General features: G+C 37.6%; 1 protein-coding gene across 1 annotated transcript in view; it reads left to right on the forward strand.

The window, feature by feature from the left end:
• VPS41 (vacuolar protein sorting 41 homolog (S. cerevisiae)) overlaps positions 1-24,795 on the forward strand; it is a 286,074-nt gene that overhangs the window by 148,429 nt on the left and 112,850 nt on the right. The window contains exons 8-9 of the mRNA XM_006887620.1: positions 17,608-17,727; positions 19,842-19,988. Of these exons, the coding sequence (XP_006887682.1) occupies positions 17,608-17,727; positions 19,842-19,988 (267 nt within the window). The remainder of the gene's footprint in view (positions 1-17,607; positions 17,728-19,841; positions 19,989-24,795) is intronic.

A 24,795-nucleotide genomic window follows, 5' to 3' on the forward strand; every position in this document is an offset into this window, starting at 1 on the left:
CCCCAAATATAATCCACTCTACGACAGTATATTTTTTTATATTTTATTAATGATACTGTTTGAAGCACAGAGTTTCAATTTTAATAGTGTTCAGTTTATTTAAGGATCATTAGTTGCCTAGTGTGTAATGTGTCCTCAAACTGCTAACCTAAAGATTGGCAGTTGGATATACCAGTGAGTCTGTGTAAGAACGATGGGCCATCTCCTCCTTTAAAGACTAGCCGCATTGGAAGCCAGATGGAGGGTCACTGTTAGTTGAAATCGACTCAGATGCACTGTTTTATTGCATGTCTTCCTCTCTTGAGCTGACCCTCCACCTTTCAAGCATCATGTCTCTTTTCAAGGACTGATTCCTCCTAACAATATGCCCAAACTATGTGAGACATCCAAGTGTACTTAGTAGTAAAACTTAGTGTTTACTCAATTATCTGTTTATATTAAATCTGCTGTCAGAGACCTCTCTAGAGTACTGAAGAGCAATGATGTCAGTCTAGAGACTAAGGTGCCTCTAATCCAGCCCATGGTCTTCACAGTTGTTTGCTATGCACCAGAGAGCTGGACAATGACTAAGGATGACAGAAGAAGAATCGATGCCTTCGACTTGTGGTGTTGGAGGAAAATCTTGAACATAAAATGCCAAGAAAACCCTCTCTTCTTAGAGAGGGTTAAACCAAGTTTCTCCTGGGAGACTAGGATGTTGAAGCTCTGTCTTACATACTTTGGGCACATGACTAGGAGAGACCAGTCCTTAGAGAAAGACATCATGCTTGGAAGGGTGGAGGGAAGAAGATTCCGGATGAGATGGATTGATAGAGTAACTGGGGCAAGGGGGGTAGGTGTGACGGGGGGTAGGTGTGACAGGGCAGGGTTCAGAGCTGCTATAGATAGGGCCTCTATGGGACGTAGGTGACTCGACATAATAACAACAAAACAGCAATACCTACAAAATTTTACATGAGAGGGTAAATACACATATTGTCTAAGAAGTTATTATCTGAACTTTTAATAAATAAAGAATTGAAAGAAGGCTAGCCTAAAGTAGATGAAGTATTGGGCTGCTACTTCAAACTCACCAGCCTCTTTACGGGAGAAAGATGAGGCCATTTACTCCTGCTAAGATTGGGTGACCAATGGGGGATCGCCAGGACTCACAATCAACTTTGAGGGCAGAGGCATAAGAACCCTGAAGAGCACTGATCTCTAGCTGTAGCTAAATAGTCCTCATATTGATGTGTCAGCTTCATTAACAGTGGGTTAAAGTGTCAGAGTCTCAAGCTGAATGGGAGAAAGGGATCTCATAAAATGAGATATTCACAATGTAATTTCTTAATATTTCAGAGAGTTAACATTGTAATATTTTTCCTGTTTTGAGTAAACATTAAGATGCCTATAAAAAATAGAGCATTTTTGTTTTGTTTTTTATAAAGTAGTAAGACCATACATTTCAGAAGAGCCATGCAGAATAAAACTTAAAACTGTACTTTGACACATTGTTGTTATTTTAGATACTGTATTTCCTTTTTAATGATCTAGCATCTTAAATCTTTAGAGAGATCTCTTTACCCACCAGGGACCCAGAATAGGAGACTATAGTTCTGCCTGGCATAAACTTTTATTTTAGGTTTTCAAGATAATTTCTTAGTAGTAGAATGCCATCTCTAGATTTATGAACTCTCCTGCTTGACATGTGAGCATAAAAAGCTTATTCTCAATTCTGTTTTGTTTCTATGTTAAAAAAAAAGAAAAGGGGGGGGAAGCCCATCTCTTGAAACTGCCATTGGAGAGCACTTTCAAACAGTGGCTTCTTTATTTTTTTGAAGTTTAACCTTCTTGTGTATCCAGAATTCTAGTACATGAGCATAGCAATGAGGTTCTTATTTTAGAAATGAGTGTCCCAGCAGATCTGCACTAGATTCTGTTTTTTTAATTGTCCATCTCTCTCTGTCAGCAGATAAACTATAGCTTTCTCTGACCTTTACCTTTGAACTCTGAAATATACTTCATAATAACAGCTTCGACGACTTTGACAAATTATTAAATCATTGGGACGCTGCAGCACAGCTCATTTTTAGAAACAGGATAGTCAGCTGTTTGGCATTGTGGTGGGACAGGATGTGGGGACTCAGCCACAGGGACAGGTTGCTTTGTAAGCTGTAAAATATCAGTCAGCAAACTAGGAAGGGGCCGGCGTGAATGAAATGAGGAAAAGGTTTCACTGTTCAGGGCTGAAAGCTGGTGGCAAATTTTATCTGAAGGACAGAGAAGCCTCCTCTAGCATCAGTTAGCTTTTGTAACTTTCCAGTGATTTGCAAACAGAGTTGCAATTTCATTCCATTTCAGAAGAAAATTAAAACTAATATAACAATGGAAATCTTTTCTTCCTCCCTAGACAATTTGAAGAGCCTTATTGTATCGTTGTGACAACTAATTGCAAATTTAGAATTGCTTCCTCATGTGTTTGCTTTGTCTTCTGTTCAGGTTGGAGCTGAGGTTTTTGAGGCTAGAAAGGATTTGATATCCATAATCCCACTTGTTCTGTTAGGCAATACTTGATTCTCCTGTATTTCTGTGTTTTGTCAGATGCTTCATTGTAGACCTACATATAAATTAGTCTCTCACATTGCTTATTACTGAGGTTCTCAAATGAATTAACGAAGGATTTTTAAGATTTAATACGTGTTTTCTAAGATCTTCAAAGGAGCTACAAGCATAGTGGTAAAGTACTTGATGGTAAAATGTCACTGGTTCAGACCTCCCAGCTGCTCTGTGGGAGAAAGAAGAGGGAATCTGCTTCCTTAAAGATTACCGCCTTGGAAGCCCTGGGAGGCAGTGCTCTCTGTCTGTAGGGTTGTAATGAGTCAGAATCACCTCAGTAACAGTGGATATAAGATAAAAGGCTTCCTGGTCGACTGGATATTAAACTGCAGCCAATCACCAAATTAATGTACTGATGGTCACATAATGAACCATTGTAAACAAATAACTTTTATTTCTTCTAAGTAGAGTGTTGTAAATTTTGTTTCTCTCATACAGATTAATTTCATGCTATAAACACACAAAATTGATTAAAGCCATCCATGCATAAGAAAGAAAACAAAAATGTAACCTTCCAAACAGTTGCCTTTTAAAAATATGTAAAACCAAATTGCAGGATGCATTTTGGCAAGTTTCATTGTATAGCTAAACTGGCTGAAGCTAAAAATAGTGTGATGATTACAAGTGTTTTTCATAAGAATAATTTATTTCTTTGAAAATTAAGCCTCATTGTCTCCAATATTAATTGGTTTTGTTGTTGTTGTTGTCTTAATATCAGTGCATATATGGAGGACTCCCAAAATCTTTGCTGCTGCTGCGAGCCATTGAGATCCCTGACAATGTGATTTTCTTCAGTGACCTCCCTTATTCCTAAATCAAATGCCTATTCATAATGTTAGTACTATCAACTTGATTCCAACCCACAGTGACCCTTGGACAACATTGAACTTCCTCATAGTTTCAAGGTCATCACCTTTGCAAAGTCTGACGGGTTGTTTTATCTGGTGGAGCTGCTGGTGAGCTCAAACCACTAACCCTTCAGTTAGCAGCCAAACTGTGTTTTTTTGTGGTTGTTGTTTTTTAAAATTATTATTAAATTTTATTAGTTTTAATGAACATTTAGAGATTTTGGGTTTTCATTCATTCATTGTTGCACTGTTTTCTCTACCCTCCTCCCCAGTTCGTTCTTCTTCTCCCCACCCCGAATGTCTGTTTTAATTGTCCAATTGCCACAGTGCTTGTCAGAGCCAGTTCTGATTAATCTCCTTTGTCAGTGTGTCCTTTGCCATTCCCTATCACTCCTCCCTGAGAGAGACTTCACCCTGATTCATAAGGAAAAGGGGATGGCGTATTCTCTTAGCTACTTCCTGCTGAAAAGGGACGCTGTAGGTTTCAGGGTGAAGATCTTCTCTCAAACTGTTAACTCCTGCTTCATCAGGGCTCCTCTGTTGAGAGTTATTCTGCCTACTGTTTCTGGGAATCCCTCTTTGTTTTCTGTGTGCTGTAATTTGTTCCTAAGCTCAGATGTTGGGCCCATCATCTTTCTTCTGGAGCACTCGTTACCTTTTTCTTCTTGCTAAGAATATATTACTTTTTATATTGGGATTGGGATTATTGTACTTGTTCTGAAGAACGATGCAACAGGTTAAGCATCGGGCTACAAACTAGAAGGTCACTAGTTTGAAGCTACCAGCTGTACTGCAGAAGAAAGATGAAGCAGTCTGGTCCCATACGGATTTGCACAAACTCAGTTAGACAATGTGTCCTCTAGTGTTGCTGTGATTCAGAATCAACTTACTGGCAGTTGTTGTTTTGGGGGGTTGCTGATCTGACATTTTTTGGTTTGGGGTTTTTTTTCATTATTCTTTTTTTTAAAAAAATTATTATTAATTTCATTGAAAATTTACAGAGACTTTGGATTTCCATTTATTCATTGTTGCACTTTTCTCTCCTCCCAACCCTTCCCCCTAGTACACTACCCTCTTAGAAAAGTAAAAGAAAAATTCTTTCATTGTTTTACAATCCCTCCCCCCAAGTTCACTCCACTAAGCAGCCTTCACTCTGGACTCCTGTCATGACAAAAATACCTAATCACATATCCCTTTTAAACAGTTTTCTCCCTCATCTGTTTCAATGCAGTATACATTATTGAACCCATCTTTCTCAATCTCTCCCCAACCCCGATGGTAGTTCTGTTTTACAACAGTGACACCATGCAGTATTTGTCCTTTTGTGACTAAGATAGTTCACTCAGCATAATGTCCTCCAGGGCCACCCATTTTGAATAATATTGTATGAATTCCTTGTTTTTTAATGCAGCATAGTATTCCATTGTGTGAATATACCACAGCTTCTCTGTGCATTCATTTGTTGATGGGCACTTAGGTTGTTTCCAACTCCTTTCTATTGTGAACAAAGCCATAATATACATGGGTGTGCTTATATCTGCTTGGGTGGCAGTTATGGTCTCTTTGGGGGATATTCCCAGTAGTGGAATTGCTGGGTCAAATGGTATCTCTATTTGCAACTTTTTGAGAAAGCACCATACCACCTTAAATTATTCTTTTTTTTAGTGAGATATATTTTGAATAGTGAATGAATAGTGAATGACAGTGCAAGAATCATGTTTTCTTTCTGTGTAATTTAAAACCTCTTTTCACAGTGTTCATTAACTCAGGAATGCACTCTTATCTTCTTTCTTAATTGTGCTGAAAACGTACAATGACAAAATGTCTCATCTCTACCATTTCTATATCTCAGCGGTATTTATTCTATTCATCAGGTGTACAGACATTCTCACTATTCTTTTCTAAATCATTCTACTACCAACTTGTCCTCTAAGCAAAACCTCCCCCGTGTCCTCTTTCCTTGTACTCTTAGTAACTATTAATCGTAGAAAACCAAAAGCCCACTACCATAAATCAGCTCCAGCTTATACCTGCACTCCCTCAGATTTCCAAAGGTGTGAATTTTAAAGAGAGAAAAATGCCTCATCTTTCTACTGGGCTTGATCAGTTCAAATCGCTGACCTTTCTTTAGCAGTCTAACACCTCATCGGCTTAGGTTCCTGTATATTTGCTAATTTCGTTTAAGTGAAATCTGTACTGTTTGTCTTTTTACAACTGAGTATTTCCACTGTTCATATGTGTTGTGGAGGTATGTACCAGTGCTTTGTTTCTCCTTGTGGCTGAGTATAGTCCACTGTATGAACATACGTTTTGTGCATCAGGATTAGAGGGAAGACTTAGCAACAGGTTATGCAAGCAACACAACCTTTCTTGTTAAAAATAAAGAGGACTTGAAATGCTTGTTGTTGAAGATCAAAGAACACAGCCTTCAATGCAACATCATTTTAACATCAAGACAACAAAAATCCTCTTCACTGGACCAATAGGTAACATCATAGTAAATGGAGAAAATAATTAAATTATGAACAATTTCTTTCTTCTTACTTTGATCCACAGTCAGCATCGATGGTAACAACAGCCATATAATCAAAAGATATTTTGAACTAGGAAAATATGCTGTCAAGGACCTTTCCGCTGTCAAGGACCTTTCCAAAGTGCCAAAGAATAAGGATGTCAATTGAAAGACTAAGGTGCACCTGATCCAAGCCATAGGTGCATAATGAATAATGATGACAGAAGAATTGATGCCCTAGAATTCTGGCAGTCTCCTCCTTTGTGATTAACTGCCTCTGAAAACCTGCTGGAGGTTCAGCTATGAGTTGGTTCCAACTTGATGACAAACACCAACAACTGAATATCCTATGGACTGCCAAAAGAAAAGCATGCCTTTCTTAGAGGAAGTGCAATTAGAGAGGCAAGGATGGTGAAACTTCATCTTAAATATTTTGGGCATGTTGTCAGAGTAGACCAGTCTTTGGAAAAAGGCATCATGCTCAGAAAGAGCTGAGGGTCAGTGAAAGAGAGGAAGACATTCAGTGTATCAGAGACTGTGAGATTGGCACAGAATAGGGCAGGATCATATCTGTTGTTCATAGGATCGCTGTGAGCCTTAGGTGGCTTGATGGCACCTAGAAGGAACAACAACTATATTTTGTCTCTCCGTTCATCAGTAGATGGTCACTTTGGAGATTTCTACCCTTTGGCTATTGTGAAAAGTGCTGCAGTGAACACTTGTGTACATGTTTCTGTTTATAATCCTTCTTTTACTTCTGGGCATGTATCTGAGATTGAAATTTCTAGGTCATGTGATAGTTCTCTGTTCAACTTTTTAATGAACTGCCAAACTGTTTTCTACAGTGGCTATCTCATTTTTCTATTCCTGTCAGCATAAGTTCTGTCTGTCTCTCTTTTAAGATGAAGTTGGTGACATAGTTTGTAGAGGTTGTGCTGCTAACCCAAAGGCTTCATCTCTGGCAGTCAAATCTACCACTGGCCCCTTGAGAAAAAGATGGGCAAATTTTCTTCTTCAGGATTTACAGCCTATCACTGGAAAATCAGTATGAGTTGTTCTCATGAGAGATAAAAAAACAAGAGATCACAGTTGCAGCCATTGTTAATTAGGGAACATTCATACATACTCAGGGAGCCCTGGTAGCCTAGTGGCAAGAAGCTGAGCTGCATTCCCAGATGCATGCAGTTCAAGACTACCAGCTGCTCTGCAGGAGAAAGATGAGTAATCTCCTTTCGTGCATATAACCTCCTCTGAAAACCCGCCAGAGGGTCAGCAATGGGTCAGTTTTGACTCTGTGGTAAACAACAAGCATATTCAACCATCTTCATGTCGGACTAGTATTTTCTTGACTCTGCTTCTTGAACATAACTTTGTATCAGTTTCATGCAGGGTATTGTCTCTTGATTTTAGATGGGACACTGAGACTTGGTAGGAAAATGAGTATTCCCAGTTTTTAAACCATAGGAGAAGGATGGGCATCTCAGAGTTCTGGTGGCCTAATGGTAAGAAGCTGCACTACAATCCTGAAGGCATGTGGTTCAAATCTAGCAGCTGCTCCATGGGAGAAAGATGGAAACTCTCCCTCCTATGCAATTAACTGCCTCTGAAAACCCACCATAGAGTCACCTGTGGATCGATTCTAACTTGATGGTATACAACAACAGAAGCCTTTTAAGAGGGAAAAAAATGTTATCTTGTATATATCTCTATGTATCATCATGGAATATTTTGTAATCTGTCATTGAAATTGGTTCATTTGAGTTGTGATGTTAGTGAAGGCTATTGAGTTTATTATGAACTGCTGAGACAATAAACCAATCGATGTTAGAAGAAAAACAATTTGAATGCTCCTTAGATGTGAGAATGTTGTCTTGGATACTTCAGGTACATTATCAAGAATGACCAGTCACTGGAAAAGAATATCCTGTTTGGTAGAGAGTTAATATGAAGAAAATTTTTAATGAGATGGACTCATACAAGAGCCTCAACAATGGATTCACATGCATTAATGGGCATGATGATGGATGTAGGATCAGTCAGTGTTTTATTCTGCTACATTTAAGGTTGCTGTGTGTCACCTCAAGCACAAATAACAAGGTTGTGTGTGTTTTCTCAAGCATTTGTGTGCTTTTTTGTGTCACTATTTTGTTTTTTTCCCCTTCTTCTAATTTTATCTTTTATATCAGCCAGTATTTTCTTTGATGTTTATAACACTAAAATTGGGACAACCTGGGAGTCTGGCAATAGTGAATTATCCATATGAATGTCCTGGAACCAAAGAATTAGGAACACATCAGGGTCGAACAAGTTGGATTTATTACTTGCTTGTAATTCTGAAAATAAGTTCCGCAAGGGAGGTATCACACACATGACAGGGAATTAATGTACTCTGGGATCTGGGACCATGGGAGTAGATGCTGGTAAGGTTTCAAGGAATCAGGATGTTGGACTCTCAACCAGGTGGGTTGACACAGTGACTACAGCAGTGTATGTGGGTGAGTCCGAGATTGTGCAGATGGCACAGTATAGGACATAGTTCAGATCTGTTGTTCCTGTCTCTTATGAGTTATAGTCAACTCGATGGCAGCCAACAGCAGCAATCTAGAAGGTTTCATATCTATGAATAAACTGAATCTAGAAAATACAGAGCAAGAGCATTGTTTAAAATTAAGAAGGGTCTGCATCAGAATTATTTATATCCTCTCTCCATACGTAGTCAATCTGTATGCTGAGCAGACTGTTCAAGAAGCTGGGCTCTATGAAGAAGAATATGACATCAGGGTGGGAGGAAGACTCCTCAACAGCCTGAGTTATGCAGATAACACAGCCTTGTTTGCTCACAGTGAGAAAGATTTAAAGCACTTGCTACAGAAGATCAAAGAGTACAACCGTCAAGAAAACACAAATGCTCACTACTGGATCAATAGGCCACATATGATAGATGGAGAAAAGACTGAGACTCTCAACTACTTCATCTTACTTGGATCTGCAGTCACCACCCTTGGTTCCAGCAGTCAGAAGATCAGGAGACGTATTGCACTAGTAAAGTCTGCAGTCAGAGACCTCTCCAAATTTTTAAAGATCAGTGATGCCAGTTTCACAACTGAAATGCGTCTTATTCAGGCCATGGCCAACTGCTTGTTGGGATTTAGGACTACTGTTCATATGGATTCTCTCAGTCATGTTGGACTCAGAGGCACCTAACAACAACAATCTAGAAGGATATTCGAAGGCCTGTTATTTCAGAAGTGCATCGATGGTCAGTCCTGCTTCTTATGTATCTTGGAGTCATTTCAACCAGGGTGCTTCTTAGAGGCAAGAATGATGAAACTTAATCTTAACATACTTTGGGCATGTTGTCTGGAGGAGTCTTTCCTTGGAAAAATACTTCACTCTGGGTATGGTAGGGTCAGCGAAAGTGAGGAAGACCCTTTACAAAATAGATCGGCACAGTGTTTGTAAAACGAACTTGTGTGTATCAGAGATCTGAGGATGGCTCATCAATAGAGGGCAAGGTTGAGTCCAAAATAGGGTAGACTAAACCAAGATTCATGTGGTGTTTTTGTTTTTCTTTTTTTCCAAGATTAATGTTTTAATGGAAAAGAAGCACTGTTAGCTTGAACAGGAAGATACTGGTCCTTGTGGGCTTTGTGCTCAGACGTCATTACAGAGTGTTCTTGTTTTCTTTCTGATCCTTCATAGTCCTACGGCGGTCCTGTCTTATGTTGATGTTCTGTGGAATTGTTTCTGTTCACTAGGAGAACGTCAAGGCTTTTCTGTGAGTGTCAGGCTAGCTCCTGAAGGTCATAACTGCCTTGTTGTTGTTTTTTTTGTTATTCCACCTGAAACAGATGAATCTCCAACATTTGGTAGATTCATTCTCTTGCAGTTCCAAAATATTTATATGGTTGCATTTAATAAATATATTAATGTATATATGTATGTGTGCTTATAGAACGATCTAAAAAGCATTGTAGTAACCACAACAGCTTTGGATCTTTTAATTGGACATTATAAGTTTTATTCATTTTCTGGTAATACTAAACTATAAATGGTGTATGGTATTGGTTGCATAATATTCCCTCTTACAGGGCTATTTCCTTAACCATGCTCCTTTTACTCTTCCATTAAGTTGTTTACCTGTTTTGTTTACCATAAAGCATGTTTTAATGAACTTAGAAATGTTTTTACATCTTTTGTCTTCATTTCTGACTGTTTTCTAAGGATTGACGCCTAGTGTAGAAATTAAGGTGTCATAAAAATAGTAGGATTTTTTTACCCCTTTTGTCCATATTACCACAGAAAATCCCATTTCAAAAGCAGACCAGTTTACACCAGCTGTGTGTGAGTACTTATTTTACCACATCTTTGCCAAATTATCGCACAAAGGAAGATTATTCTATTTCACAGCTTCCTTGAATTATTAGTGATTGAGTGTTTTTATGTATTAGGCATTTATACATCTTCCTTTGTGGTTTTTCTGATTGTATTCTTTGCTTGGGGCAGTTTATATTAGCAAAGACTCCAGGACAAAGAAGACTGTCCATTTGAGCTTTATTGTCAGTTTGAGTGTGAATTATTGCTGCATTCTGAATAGCCTACAGCATTTTCTCCTGTTTTGATTAAATCTAGAATAATTATTCTTATTCCTAAAGAGACATTATATAGGGATCTAAATGAGACTGTAGAGGATGGAATGTATAGGGGAGGAAGATTATAAACTACCACATAAGTGTTAATAGTCTCTCAAGCCATTAATTTCTTCCTTCCACTTCCAAGAAGAGTGTATCAACAATGGGCCAGTGTGCCTAGTCTCAACTTTTATAAAGGCTACAAGAGGCTGGGTTGTAAAGCTTGAGTGTAGTTTCATTTAACAGAGTTTATTCTGCAGTGCTACGCTTTTTCTCTCTGCCATCGCCCTGCTTACCCTACGCCTCACCTGACCGTTTACCTTTTGCTTTCTCTTTACTTTAGTGCCTTACTGGTTCATATGCATAAACTTGTGTGTCCGGGTAGGGTTTTATAGTAGTCCAGACTACTGAGCAGTATTTCTTTTTTGTGTGTTTTCTCTATAAGGATCTTTCTTCACTCATCTACAATAGAGATTATATGTAGCTAAAATTAAAGATATAATTTAAGTTGAACCATCCTGAGCTCAATCCTGGAAAATGTATCTACTGATAGCTTCAGATTTAGAAAACAGATACGAGATGTTGAGAGTTAAAATTTGTTGTTTTTATGTACAATCAAATAAGAACCAACTCCTAGCTAACCCCCTAGTGGGTTTTCAAAGGCAGTAAATCACAAGGCAGGATATTGCCCATTTTTGGAGAGCTAGTGGATTTGATCTACATACTTACAGGCTGGCAGAATATCTCCTTGCCACAAGGCCACAGCTAGCTCTGTTGAGTCTATTAGGTTCATAAGAAAAAAATTTAATAGTATTTTTTTCGGCTATCAGTCATTATGGAATCACATTTGTAGTGTAAGTTTGCATGTACACAGATTGAATATTGGTAGTGTAAATAGGAGCCTACCCCACAATACCAGGTAAAATTCATTACTAAACATATGTAAGTGGATAGATACATAGATCTATATCTGTCTGCCATTTCTAAGTTTCTAATAAAAAACACACAGAGGCTTCCCACTCACGCTGATTGTAAATGAGATAAAATACAGTTAATCACCTTACACTTGGTTTAGAAATGTCCCAACAGTTTACCCCGACTTTCAAGTAAAGCACAAAGGCATACCCACCAGGATCCAACTTTGCCAAGCTAAAGGCTCATGCACAGGCAGGGCTAAACTGATTTTTAAATACCAAGGCCTGCCCACCAGATCCTGTTTGCCCACACAGAGGCTTCCCACCAAGCTGATTGTAAAGGAGATCAGATACAGTTAAATCAGCTTACATTGACTGCTAACACAATTTAAAAATGTCCCAAAGATGATACAACTGAATGTGGAAATTATCAAACAATATCAGAGAGTTGGACAATGACTAAGAGGATAGAAGAAGAATGATGCCTTTGAGCTGATGATGCTGGAAAAGAATATTAAACATACCATATCCTGCTAAGAGAATAAACAAGTCTGTCCTGGAGAGGGTAAAACCAGGCTGCTCCATGGAAGCAAGGATTTTGAAGCTCTGTCTCACATACTTTAGGCATGTTGCCATGAGAGACCAGTCCTTGGAAGGGTGTAGGGTCAGTGTAGGAGAGGAAGAGTCTAGATGAGATAGATTGACTCAGTAACTACGGTAATGTCAGAGACAATGAAATTGGCTCCAGATAGAGAAAGATTCAGAGCTGTTGTACAGCTCTTGTATTGTTGCTATTAGTGCCTCCATGATGGAACAACAACCACTTTGGGGAGCATTTAGCAAAGCCTTGCATTTGAAGTCAGAGCAACAGGCAAGGCAGGTCAGATTGCTATTCCACTAGATTCTTCCTCAACTCTCCTACTTCTGCCAACATTTAAGATTCTTTTCCTCTGCTCAGCAGTAGCCCCCATCACTGCTCATTTCCTGCTTTCTAACTTTTTTCTCTTTTACCATTTCAATATACTTTGTTAGTTGTCATTCTCCCCCTCCCATTTTTATATTTTTAAATCCTATTATGAGTTTTCTCAACCTTTTTTCTGTTTGAAGAAATCTTATTGGTATATTTTCATTCTTTGGGCTTAAATATTTTCTTCCTCTGTTATTTTTATTTACTATCTTGAGTTCCCAGTCTCCTCTGATTTATCAGTTTTACCGTTAGTGCAGACTCTTTGGTTTCCTCAAGCCCCACACTCCTTCCCGTGGGAACACAGGCTAATGGTATCTAAGTTATTCTCAGGGACTCATGCCACTGCTCAGCCATTGTTGCTGCTAAGGGAAAGAGAGATTATTTGTGTTTAGGAAGCCTGAGGAATCTGGTAATGCTTGGAAAATAAATAGATGATTATAAACAAGTCAATCATATTTGCTTTCTCTCTTTAGGGAAAACTGGATGGTGGGTAATGATGGTGGGGAGCTATCAGAATCCATGGCTTCATCACAGCCCTATCACATTTGTGGGGATTCTTGGATGTGGATTTACCAGTCTGAAGTGTAGGAAAATACTAGATTTATCAACACAAATGTAGGAGAGTAAAGTATATTGCTGAGGATATGAGAGATCCTATTGAAATACAAGTCCTAAGAGTGCTGACTGCCAGAACGTGAATTTATGAGAAATAAAGCCCTAAAATACTTTCTACAGCAACAACAGAAAAATTGACCGCTTGGAAACAGTTTTTCCTCTCTTGGTACTTAGCTCCCATTGAGTTTAAATTGTGCTTAATTTTGTGCTAATGACAATTCAATATTACGGGACATGGAAGATGAACTGAATAAATTAAACAGCTGCTTTAAAAAAATTATTTGCATGTATTTTTTTCATGTACATTGTGTTTTATATAATGCCTTTTATCACCATCTCATCAAGTCTCAAATGCACCTTGCCTGTTCCTTCCTTCACACCTTCTTCTGTCCTCTATTCTCTGCTGTCCTGGTGATATTTTTTCTTTCTCTTCTTTTGCACCCTCTTCTTCTCTTTCCCCTCACCCTTTGAGCAGAAATACATACCCTGTTGTTATTTGTTAATTGTAGTAGCTGTATTGACCTTGCATTGCTTACTCTTTTTTGATCCTCCCTTGTCCTACTTATTTATAGCTCTTTGTCCATTTACTTTCTGTTCTCCCCATTCCCCCACCTCATCCTTCAGTTACCCTCCTGTTACCACAGTTGTAGTATTATGTAGTACTTGTTATTTTGTGACTGAGCTGGATAATGACTAAGGATGATAGAAGAATTGATGCCTTTGAGTTGTGGTGCTGAAAAAGAATATTAAACATTCTGCATAGAGAACAAACAAGTCCGTCCTCAAGAGGGGGGAAACCAGGCTGTTCCATGGAAGCAAAGATTTTGAAGCTCCGTCTCACATACTTTAGGCATGTTGCCTAAAGTTCACTCAGCATAATGTCGTCTAGACTCGCTCATGTTGTATAGTAATTTTTAAATTAGTTGTTCTTTAGTGCTACATAGTGTTCCATCATATGGATGATAATATACATCAAAAACCCTAAAGATGCAACAAAAACTTTTTAAACCTAGTAGACCAGTTCAGCAGAGTGACAGGTTACAATGTCAGCATTAACTAAAAGAAACAATAGTTAGCTAATTATTAATTAACTAAAAGAAACTATAAGAGACCTAGTCAAATGGAACAATAGTCATGTTCATGGGTAGGAAGACTGAACACTGAAAATTACAACTTACCAAACGCAATCTACAGGTTCAACATAATCTCAATACAGATACCAATGTCACAGAGTATAATTGAAAATTAGGTACAAACCTGTTCAACTGAAGTTTATATGTTAACCCCCAGCCCCTCCATCTCCTTCTTTGGAGCACACGTCGGAGGCAAACAGTGAATTATGTCAATCATACTACAAAACTGTCATTAACAAAGAAGATTCCTTATTTTCCTGAATCCAGGATAAAACAGAGTCTACATGTTTTATTGTAATAGGATTTTGGAAACTCAGAATCAATACAAGGAAGTTGAAAATTCTCTGACTGTTCTCCCACCCTCTGCCAGAAGTTCTCATTGGAATGAGAGCAGGAGACTAAGGGAGGTCAGCTCCACACTGGATGCGATAGAAGTTGTCACCTGAAAATTTAGAGTTTGATTGGAAACACAGTAAGACTTTATTAATAATTTCCTGAAGAAATTTATTTTTTCTTTTTAAAAGTAAATAGTTATGTGTGAATTAATTCCAATACATAGTCTGTATGCCTCTAAAATGCCTTCTTTAAATTCTAGTGAATTTTTTATATCATTTTACTATTATATTTAACTATTTCCCTACATTGTCTTGATTATTAAGATAGGAGAATACATTTTTATTCTCATTATTATTATCATCATCAAAATTATTCACAAATAACTCAAAGAGACTCAGTAAGGATAATCACTCTACTTTTTAGTGTAGAGTTCCTGTCATTCATTGCTACAATTATTACTATATATCTTACATATTTTATGATATCATATGTGCATGCACATTATTTCTTCAGAGAATATTTTATTTACTATGAGCTTGCATTATTTTTAATTTAATACATCCTTTTGTGTTAATAAATGTACATAAAATTATTTTAAAATAATGGATTTTTTAAATTATATTTTATTTTCCACAACGATTACAGCCAAGAAAGATTACAGGAGCAGTTGTGCTCTGTCACAACAGGTTGTTAAGTCTGAATCAATTCAGTGACATTCAACAGTAACTCTTACTCAGTTGTCAGTTCATTTCTGGCTATTGTACATAACTTTACATATACCTTTGCCCATTTTTATAATCATTTTCTTAGTGTAAATTCTCGTAGATTTTTCTCAAGCAATATTGTAAGGCTTTGTGTCTATAGTGCTAAAGAACCTTCCAGAAAGATGGCCTCAGAGCTAGCTGTTCAGTACCTGAAGAATGTCCATTTCCCTGTAAAGGATCTCTGGTGTCGTAGTCCGTAGAGTGTTGCACTGCTAACCAACGGACTCTGGCAGATTCAATCCCCTAGGTCCCCTGCAGGAGAAAGTTGGTCATGTCTCTTCCTGTTAAGATTCACAGCCTCAGAAACTCAGTGAAGTGTCACTAGAAGCCAGGATCAACTCTGTAGCAGTGAGTTTGGCATTTGTTACGGTGTCTTCCCTCAGTTCTCCAGCAGGCTTGGGTAAAGACGTCTGTCTCTGGTTCTTGGGACAGCAATCCCAAGTCAGCTGTGTCTCATGTCAGTCTCTGGTTCTTCGCCCAGTCTGTTGTTCTGCTTCTGTTGATCTTGGTCTGTCTGGTGTAGAAATCTCTGGTCCCAAAGGACGTGTGCTGCTTCCTCTGACTTTTTAGTGTTAAGATTCCCCAATTTCTGCTTCTGAATCTACTCCATTCAATGACCCAAGTCTGGCCAAACACCCTATGGATAGACCACCACATCCTAGTCACATGTTCCCACCCATCCGTATGGTAAAGTCAAAGTCAGTCAATGACTAGAAGCCCATCAGTAAACCCTTAACACCACAAATTATAATATTTTTAAAGTGACTTGTACAAAAAGATCCATAATTAAAAGCCTATCAATTGAAAAAATTAGAAATAAAAATAGAAAGTTGATCTTTTCCCTCTATCAGCTATTTCTTTTTCTCTTTTTGGGTTATTGCTGTTGTTAGGTACTGTCAGATCAACCACTACTCAGAGTAATGCTATGAGCAGCAGATCTTGCACTATCCTGTGCCATCCTCATCATATCTGATATTCTCCAGCCCATTGTTACCATCACTGTATCAGTTCATCTTGTTGAGGGTCTTCCCCATTTTCTGACCCTCCATCATTCTCTGCAAGAGAAGGATTCCAGTCTCCTCCTGTGCAAAAATCCACGGTCGGGTCAGCTGTGAGTCATACTTGACAACACCTAACAACAGCCTTTCCCAGCATATCTTTTTCCATGGACTGACCCCTCCAGACAACATACCCAAAATATGTGAGATGAAGTTTCACCATCCTTGCCTCTAAGGAACACGCTGGTTTCACTTCCTCCAGACTTGTTTGTTCTTTTGGCAGTCCATAGGAAATTCATTTACTTCACTACAATTTTAAGGCACAAACTGTGGTAGAGTGAACTGGAATTACTTTAATGACAGATTTGTATTATTGTTATGGAATCTGTTATCAACATTTGCTTTAATAAAGCTATTATATACAACTTTTGCTGTATAAGATAAATATGTCTTTCAAGAGTGCATTCCTGAGGATGTATATGGTAGATATGTCCTTCTGTAAATAAATTGGAGTCCAGAAGAAAATGTTTCATTATGTCCATAATACTTCATTAATTACTTCATCAGTGCTAGTGATTTTGTCTATTTTAATGTGGTATTAAAAAAATTATCCATTCTTTCTAAAGTAACTTTTTAGTTTTTACTGCTATGATTTTTTTAAAGAACCCTAAATTATTTAGCAAAATTATTTTATTTTGTAATGTGAATTATTGCTCAAAATTTTGGCCTTTGTTTATTTTGTTTTGTTTTACATTACTGTGGTAAATACAGTCCATTTACTGCTTCTAATTATTGCAGTCCAGTCTATGACTAATATATATTCTTTCGAAGGGGGGAAAGTACTAAGTTTTGATTTTCCAAGATATAAAATTAAATTCATTCTTAGGTAATCATTTGAATAATTTTCCATAATATACAACTTTTTATTCACTAATGTGCATTTGGAAGAAAGATGGGCAGTCTCCTCCCATGCAGTTTACTGCCTCTGAAAACCTGCTAGGAAATCAACTAAGTCTATCTTGACTAAAAGGGGTAACAAAAATGTACATTATTTTCATGATTGTTGGTGTTTTGGTGCCATCTTGTGGCTTGATGTTATAGTAACTTCAGTACACAAGTATTAGATAAAATGTGCAAGTAATATTTCCCAATTGCAATTCATATATTAATATAAATATGTAGTAAAAAATTGAGATTGAATTGTCATTTTATCACATGGACAGATACAAATGGTAAAGATCTAATATGTGATTCTCTGCTTCTCAGATTTTGTTTTTCTGGCTTTTGTTCCTAGTTGCTGCTGTTTGAACGGTCTTGGATGAACAGATGGAAGTCTTCTGTTCTGCATGAAGGGGAAGGAAACATACGAAGCATGAAGTGGCGAGGCCACTTGATTGCCTGGGCCAACAACATGGTAAAGCGAGTCTTTGTGTCTGATACTTATGTTCGGGTGGGATTGAGCTGACGTCACTGTAACCACGAGAGCAGTTGCCCTCCTCACTGAGATGGGCATTTCTAAAACGTACAAATACAATTGATATTTGAGGGGTTTTGACTTCCATAACAAAGTGATTCTGAGCATGTTATGGATTCTTTATAAAGTATAAGAAACCTGCATGTGAAGAAGATATTGCGAACGTTAGCTTAATGATGAAAAAGCTTTACTTAACTATGACAGAGCATCCTGAGGTTGCTGCAAGATAGGGCAAGGTTCTGATTGTATCCATAGACCACTAAGAGTCATAGTTAACTTACTGAAACCTAAAAACATTTGGGATATAGTCTTGCAAATATTCTCTACCTATTAGCCAGTAGGGAGCTCTGGTAGCCCGGCGGTAAGAAGCTGCACTGCAATCCCAAAGCATGTTGTTCAAATCCACTAGCTGCTCTGTGAGAGAACAGGCAGTCTCTTTTCATTCATGCAATTTATTGCCTCTGAAAACCCACTGGAGGGTCAGCTACGGGTCACTTCTGAGTCAAGAGCATACAGCAACATTAGCCAATGGCAAATAGCAAATGATTTGAAACAAGCACAGATTATTCCAGATTTCTGTGTTACTCTCTAATCACAGGCAAAAATACTAATTTGGTTTAAAAATAAAAGATCATAAGTTTTGGTCTGTACTTATATATGATTTAATTTGCTATGATTTGAGGTTAGTAGAAAGTTTGTGGAAATGTCTCTTTGACACCTGAGTGTCTTTTAGAATTTTAAGTTATAATTTAGTTCTCTTTTTATTGTGACTTCAGTAAAAGCTTATAAAACAGATTGGTTTTCTATTTAGCCATTCCTCCACATTTTGTTTTAGAATATTAATTACAGTAGCCACAATATAATTACACTTTTCACACTGTCCCCCGATTGTTCTCATTTCTGTTAATGCCCTCAGGGCTTTATCCCTGAGCAGATGCTGCTCTTTTGGAACCTGGATGGCAGGTTTTTTGAGATATTAACCAAAGTTTATAGTGGACTTGGATTTCCATTCATTCATTGTTATACATTTTCCTCCTTACACCCCCCCCCCAATTCACTATTCTCTTTGGAAACAAAAACCCTTTAATTGTTGCATAATTTCCTCCCCCCCCGCCCCCCAGTCCACTCTTCTAACAGTCCAGAATAAGATCTACGTAGCAGAATGGCTGGTTATTTTAAGGAGTGAGTGTCTCCTGATGTTACCAGTCAGTTTATTGTTGTGATTATGTAACATCAAGTCAAACCCAACTGATTATGTAACGTCAAGTCAAAACAGACTCATAGCTGACCCTTCATCAGGTTTTCAATGACAGTAAATTGCATTGGAGGGGATTGTCCATCCTTCTTCCATGGAGCAGCCTCAGGATTCAAACTGAGTGCAGTTCCACCTTGTCGGCCTTTCTATTATCCAACAGAAAATTGAGCCATGGTGGGGAGTTTTTTCCCAAGTTCACAGGGCACTTAAGAATTTCAAATTTATTAATGTAATAAGCTACTTCAGTTTAAGTGATAGAACTCTCCCAGAATCTTTCTTGTTATTCAGGACATTTCTTAGTTCTCTGGTTTATATGCACAAATAAACCAATACATGTTTATTTTTAGCTAGCTACTTGCTAGACATTTCCATTCAAGAACTTAAAAATGTCAAGCATAGCTTTTACAGTGTAGTAGTGATTTTTAAGATTCTGAGCTTTTCTGAAAAACATACCCTGTTTTGTAGTGATATAATATAGTTAGAAATATTTCTTGTCAATCAATCACTTTGGAAATGTACTTGTTGAGCTCTCTTATGTTTTAAGTTTGTGTAGGATTTTAGTAGCCCATGCCACCCCTCATAAAATCTCTTTTGTCCAAAAAGAATGTTTTTCTTTTGTTTTTGGTGTGCAGGAGGGTTTATTCAGAGCAGTATTTTCCTTTGCACGACTAGCAAGTAAACACAGACAATATATTGTAGTGCTAGTTACTGGTAGTGTGCAGCAGTGGCTGTTAATAATTTTTTTTTTTTACTTTACTTCTCCCACACAGAGGAAATATAATGTCACTTTATTTTCCAGGGTGTGAAGATTTTTGACATCACCTCAAAGCAGAGAATCACCAATGTGCCCCGAGATGATATAAGTCTTCGCCCAGATATGTACCCCTGCAGCCTCTGCTGGAAGGACGACGTGACACTGATTATCAGCTGGGGGGCTTCTATCAAGGTGGCTGTGCTTTTCTTTGTAATAAGCCCTGTTATTTCAGACCCACTGAGGATGATCCAAAGCAGTAGGAGTTCTTGAATGGCTTCTAAGAACCAGAGTATTTTCACCTTAAGGTCGTATTCAGATAATCATTTAATGCTCAGGGTTTTATTTTAAGATATATTCTTTCTTTTCATCTATACAAACTGACCTATTTATGAAGCCATATGTGGCTGGTTTTACTGGCTAGTCAGATTCTCTTCTTTATTATTCTTTTTCCCCCTTTTGCTTTGATCCTTAGTTTCATCATTAAAATTATTGATAGTAGAGATAGAACATTAAAATCAAATCATCCCTCTTGCTTGGTAATTGTTTGATGGAGAAGAAGCTGGGACTTAAACAGTCACTAATAAGATTGGGTATATTTTATGATGTATAAATTACCTGACCCTTATGTGCCTGGATAAGTGAAGTTTTGCTTGTCTACATTGGAGTTCCAAACTCATTTACACTCATTTCATGTGTACTGAATGCTTTTTTTGCATTAGATGATTTAAGAGCAGAACTTTGTCTCTGCCTTTCAAAGATATGTGGCTTAATATAAAAATTAGCTAACGTATTAATAATAAAAGAAAATGTCACAACAATAACAATAATAATAACCTAATAGGTTGAATTCAGCCTTTAGTGTCAGATAAACCTGGGATAATTCTAACTTTTCCATTTATTTCATTTGTAATTCTCTCTAAAAATTGGAATTGTTTTTAGCAAAATAGGGATAGTATTAATTTTCACATTTTGAGATTTGGAAAAAATTAAAGAGGGCAGGTATTTAAAGAGATTAGCACAAAACCTTGTTTATTTTAAACACTCAGTAAATTGTAAAGTTGTCTTGTTATTACATTAAGCTCTGAAAAAATTGTAACAGTTGTTTTTTCATTAAGATATGGCTATTTAAAATTTCACTCTTTTCTGGAAGAAGGAAGTGTACAAATGATTAATGTAGATATTATTACAATCAGATTATTATAATTAAAACAAGGGTTGTTAACTACATTTGATACAAGATTCTCTTTACCTTTAGTTTGGTATTGTTTAGATTCTCTTTGCTTTTTCCCTTAGTTGAACATGGGGTAGTTATTCTCATGTGCTAAGTGAACATAGCTCTAATCACACTTTTAGAGTGAAGGAGAAGAAGTTGTGCCCACTACTCCAAGATAACAAAAATGATTGCTCGGCTTTCCTACTCCATGTGGGTCACTTACCCAATAAATTTATATTTTTTATATTTTTCCAAATTTGTCACATGTGCCATGTGGGGGTTTTTCTTTCTTATTAAAAACAAAGGGGAAAAATCTTTAGGGACACACAATACGCTTACTGATTGCTGTCAGACATGCTTTCTATAGTATAATGAATAATGGTCCCCACAGATGCCAGTTCCTAATATCTGGAACCTTTAAGTATCACTTTGTATGGTTAAATGATGGTTATTGCCTTATCTGGAAGAAGATGTAATTGCTTTGAAGATTCTGAAATGGAGAGAAGATCCTGAATGTTCAGGCTATATTTAAGTGTTATCACAAGCATTCTTAGAAAAAGACAAAAAAAGAGAAAGATGCTACTGTCCTAGATGTGGAGAAGGCAGTGTGACCACAGAGACAGAGGTAAAAATGATGGGACAAAGGAGTGCTCACAACTCCTAAAAGCTGCAAGTATGCAAGGGATGGGTTGCCCCCTAGAGCTTCGGGAGGACGGGTACCTTGTCAATACCTTTATTTCAGCCCAGTGAAATGTTTCTGAGTACTGATTTCCAGAACTGTGGAAGAATAAAAGTTCTGTTTCATGTGCTGCCAAGTTTATGGCAATTTGTTACAGCAACCAAATGAATCTTAAGCATTTTTCCCTGGGCCCAAGTTAAGATAGAAGTCATATAAAATGTTTTCAGTATAATAAATGTTATTTTATTAGAGAATTCTTTTCTTCTCAGTCATTTAGTTCTCTATTGAGCTCTTCTCTCAATATCTTACTGTATTGTTTTGAGTAAGTTGAAGATTAGAATGTGAAATTTCCTCTCAAGATAGAGCAACCTTGCTAGGGAGAAACAACCACAAATAGTGTGTTTGTAAGAGCCAACTCTTTACCTAACTCATGCATTTGCTCCACAAATATTTACCAAGTAACTATAGTGTGCCTGGTAGTAGTCTCCTGTTGTGGATACGTAAGCTAATAGATGAAGGCCCTCTCTTAGGGAGTTCACATTTTAGTGCAGAAAAGTGATCATGGTCAAAAAGTAAACAGGCTGAAAAATTCACTTTGTCTGTGTTGATCCTTGTCCAGGAGACCATCTAAACCATATAAACACAGAACAGGTTGGAATAGGAATGCTTCTGTGTAAAGAGGGTCAAGAATAGCACCTCAGAAAATTAATATATCCAGTTAAAATTCCGCAAAGAAACAGCTATGCAGAATTGAAGACAGGAACTGTCATGGAGAGCAAACAGGAGATAAAAAATTTTTGAGGCAGGAGTGTGATGGGTTTGCTTTTGAGGAAAAGCAATTATTTTAATTATTATTTTAATAATAATTAATTATTTTAATAATTGAGGAAGCAATTATTTCCACACTGGATAGAGCAAGTTTGGAGGAGAGTAGTAGGAGATGACATTAGAGAGGTGTGCGATGTGCTGTTGTGTGGAACTGATAGAGCCTGAGTGGCCTGTGTAAAGTCTTTCAGGTTCAGTTTGAATAATTCTGTTTGGTTTCTTTTGTATTATTAATGTTTAAACCATTTGAAATGCTATTCCTTGTGTACTTTTGTGGGCACATTAAAAGAGTTTTTTCTGTCTGCATTGTGTAGGGTGCCCCCGCTATGTAATTTGTAGTTTCCCTCAAAATATAATCTTCCAGAAAGGAGAACTTTGTGTAAATGGAGGATGAAGGGATTGTATGACAAGAACAAGCAACAAATGATATAAAACAGTGAAGGTGGAGGAAAAATGGCAGGTCACTTCAAAGTGACACTTATGCAGCCATATTCAAGGATTCAAGTCCTGGGCTAAGGAGTGAAGAACTTACGTGTGTTTCTGTGCTGCATTGGTGATACCAGGAACAGTCTGAATATGTATACTAAACAGATGAAACAAAAGCCTTGTAAAAGTGTGCATGCCCAGTGTTCTATCAGTCCTGGAAACCAGAGTCTAAAAGTGTCAGGTATGGGCTATTGCTTATAATACAGATGAAAAGAAAAAGTTTACTACATTAAAGTAGATATTGGTATATTCATGTGTGAAATATTATAAAGACATCAAAGAACTTAATGGTGTTGAAAAATATTTAAATAAGAAATTATTTGTGGTCTATTGCTAGGTTTTTTAAAAAGTAGCATCCTTTCGGTTTTTGTTTTGTGTTGCTTTTGGTTTTTCTTTTTGTGGTTTTTGGTTTTGTTTTGGGTTTTTGTTTGTTTAATAGTGACACTTTTATTGGTTGGGACTATAGATGATGTTTTATATTTGTGGGAGTTAGATTTTTAGTTTTCTGGTGTTGGTGGTGGTGTTGTGTGTCATTGGGTCGCTTGTGACCCTTAAGCGACCCTGTAGACAGCAGCTCTGAACCCTGTCCTGTCCTGAGCCAGTCTCACTAATTCTGACACACCAAACCCCATTGCCCAATTACTGTATCAATCCATCTCATCTGGGGTCTTCCTTTCGTGTGCTGTCCCTCCACCCTTCTGAGCATGATGTTTTCCTCCAGGGACTGGTCTCTCCTGGCCACGTGCTCAAAGTATGTAAGATGGAGCTTCAGAATCCTAGCCTCCAAGGAGAAGCTTGGTTTCACTCTCTCCAAGACAGATCTATTTGTTTCCTTGACAGTCCATGGTATGTTTAATACCCTTCCAGCATCACAACTCGAAGACACCAATTCTTCTTTCATCCTTAGTCTTTGTCCAGCTCTCCTCTGCATAGCAAGTAATTGCGAAGACCATAGTCTGGATTAGGCACGCTTTAGTGTCTAGCTTGATGTTGTTTTTCAGTACTCTGAAATGGTCCCTGACAGCAGATTGTCAAAATGCAATTCTTCTTTTGATTTCCTGACTGCTGGTGTTAAGAGTATTGATTGTGGAGCTGAGCAAGCTGTAATTGTTTACAACTTCAGTCTCTTCTCCATCTATCATGGTGCTACCATTTGGCCCGGTGGTGAGAATTTTTGTCTTCTTGGTGTTGATCTTCAATCCATCTTGAAGACTACAGTCCTTGACCTTCTGCAGCAAGTGCTTTAGATCCTCTTCAGTTTCAGCTAGCAAGGTTGAGTCATCTGCATAACGTAGGTTGTTGATGAGCCTTTCTTTAATCCTGATGCCATATTCCTCCTCATAAAGCCCTGCTTCCCTAATGATTTCTTCTGCATATGGATTGAAAAGGTATAGAGACAAGATGTACCCTGATGCATTCCTTTCCTGATTTGGAACCATGCAGTGTTTCCCTGCTCCGTTCTGAGTATTGCTTTCTGGTCCAAGTGTAGGTTTCGCATAAGCACAATAAAGTGCCCTGGGATTCCCATTTTTATTGTGTTCCACACAGTCAAATGCCTTTGCATAGTCAATGAAACACAGATAGACACTCCACTTGTACTCTCTACTTTCTTCCAAGATCCATCTGACTTTGGTAATAGATGGACTGGCATGGGGCATTTTGAGTCTGATGACCATATGATATATTACTCTGGAGATGAAAAGACAAGGAAAAATGGGGTTGCCTTTATAGGTAAAAAAGTAATTTCTAGATCCATCTTGAAGTACAACATCGTGAGTGACAGGATTATATCCATA

The sequence above is a fragment of the Elephantulus edwardii genome, unplaced genomic scaffold (assembly GCF_000299155.1).
Source record: "Elephantulus edwardii isolate Elephantulus edwardi_28Jun2011 unplaced genomic scaffold, EleEdw1.0 scaffold00059, whole genome shotgun sequence".
Taxonomy (NCBI): Eukaryota; Metazoa; Chordata; class Mammalia; order Macroscelidea; family Macroscelididae; genus Elephantulus; species Elephantulus edwardii.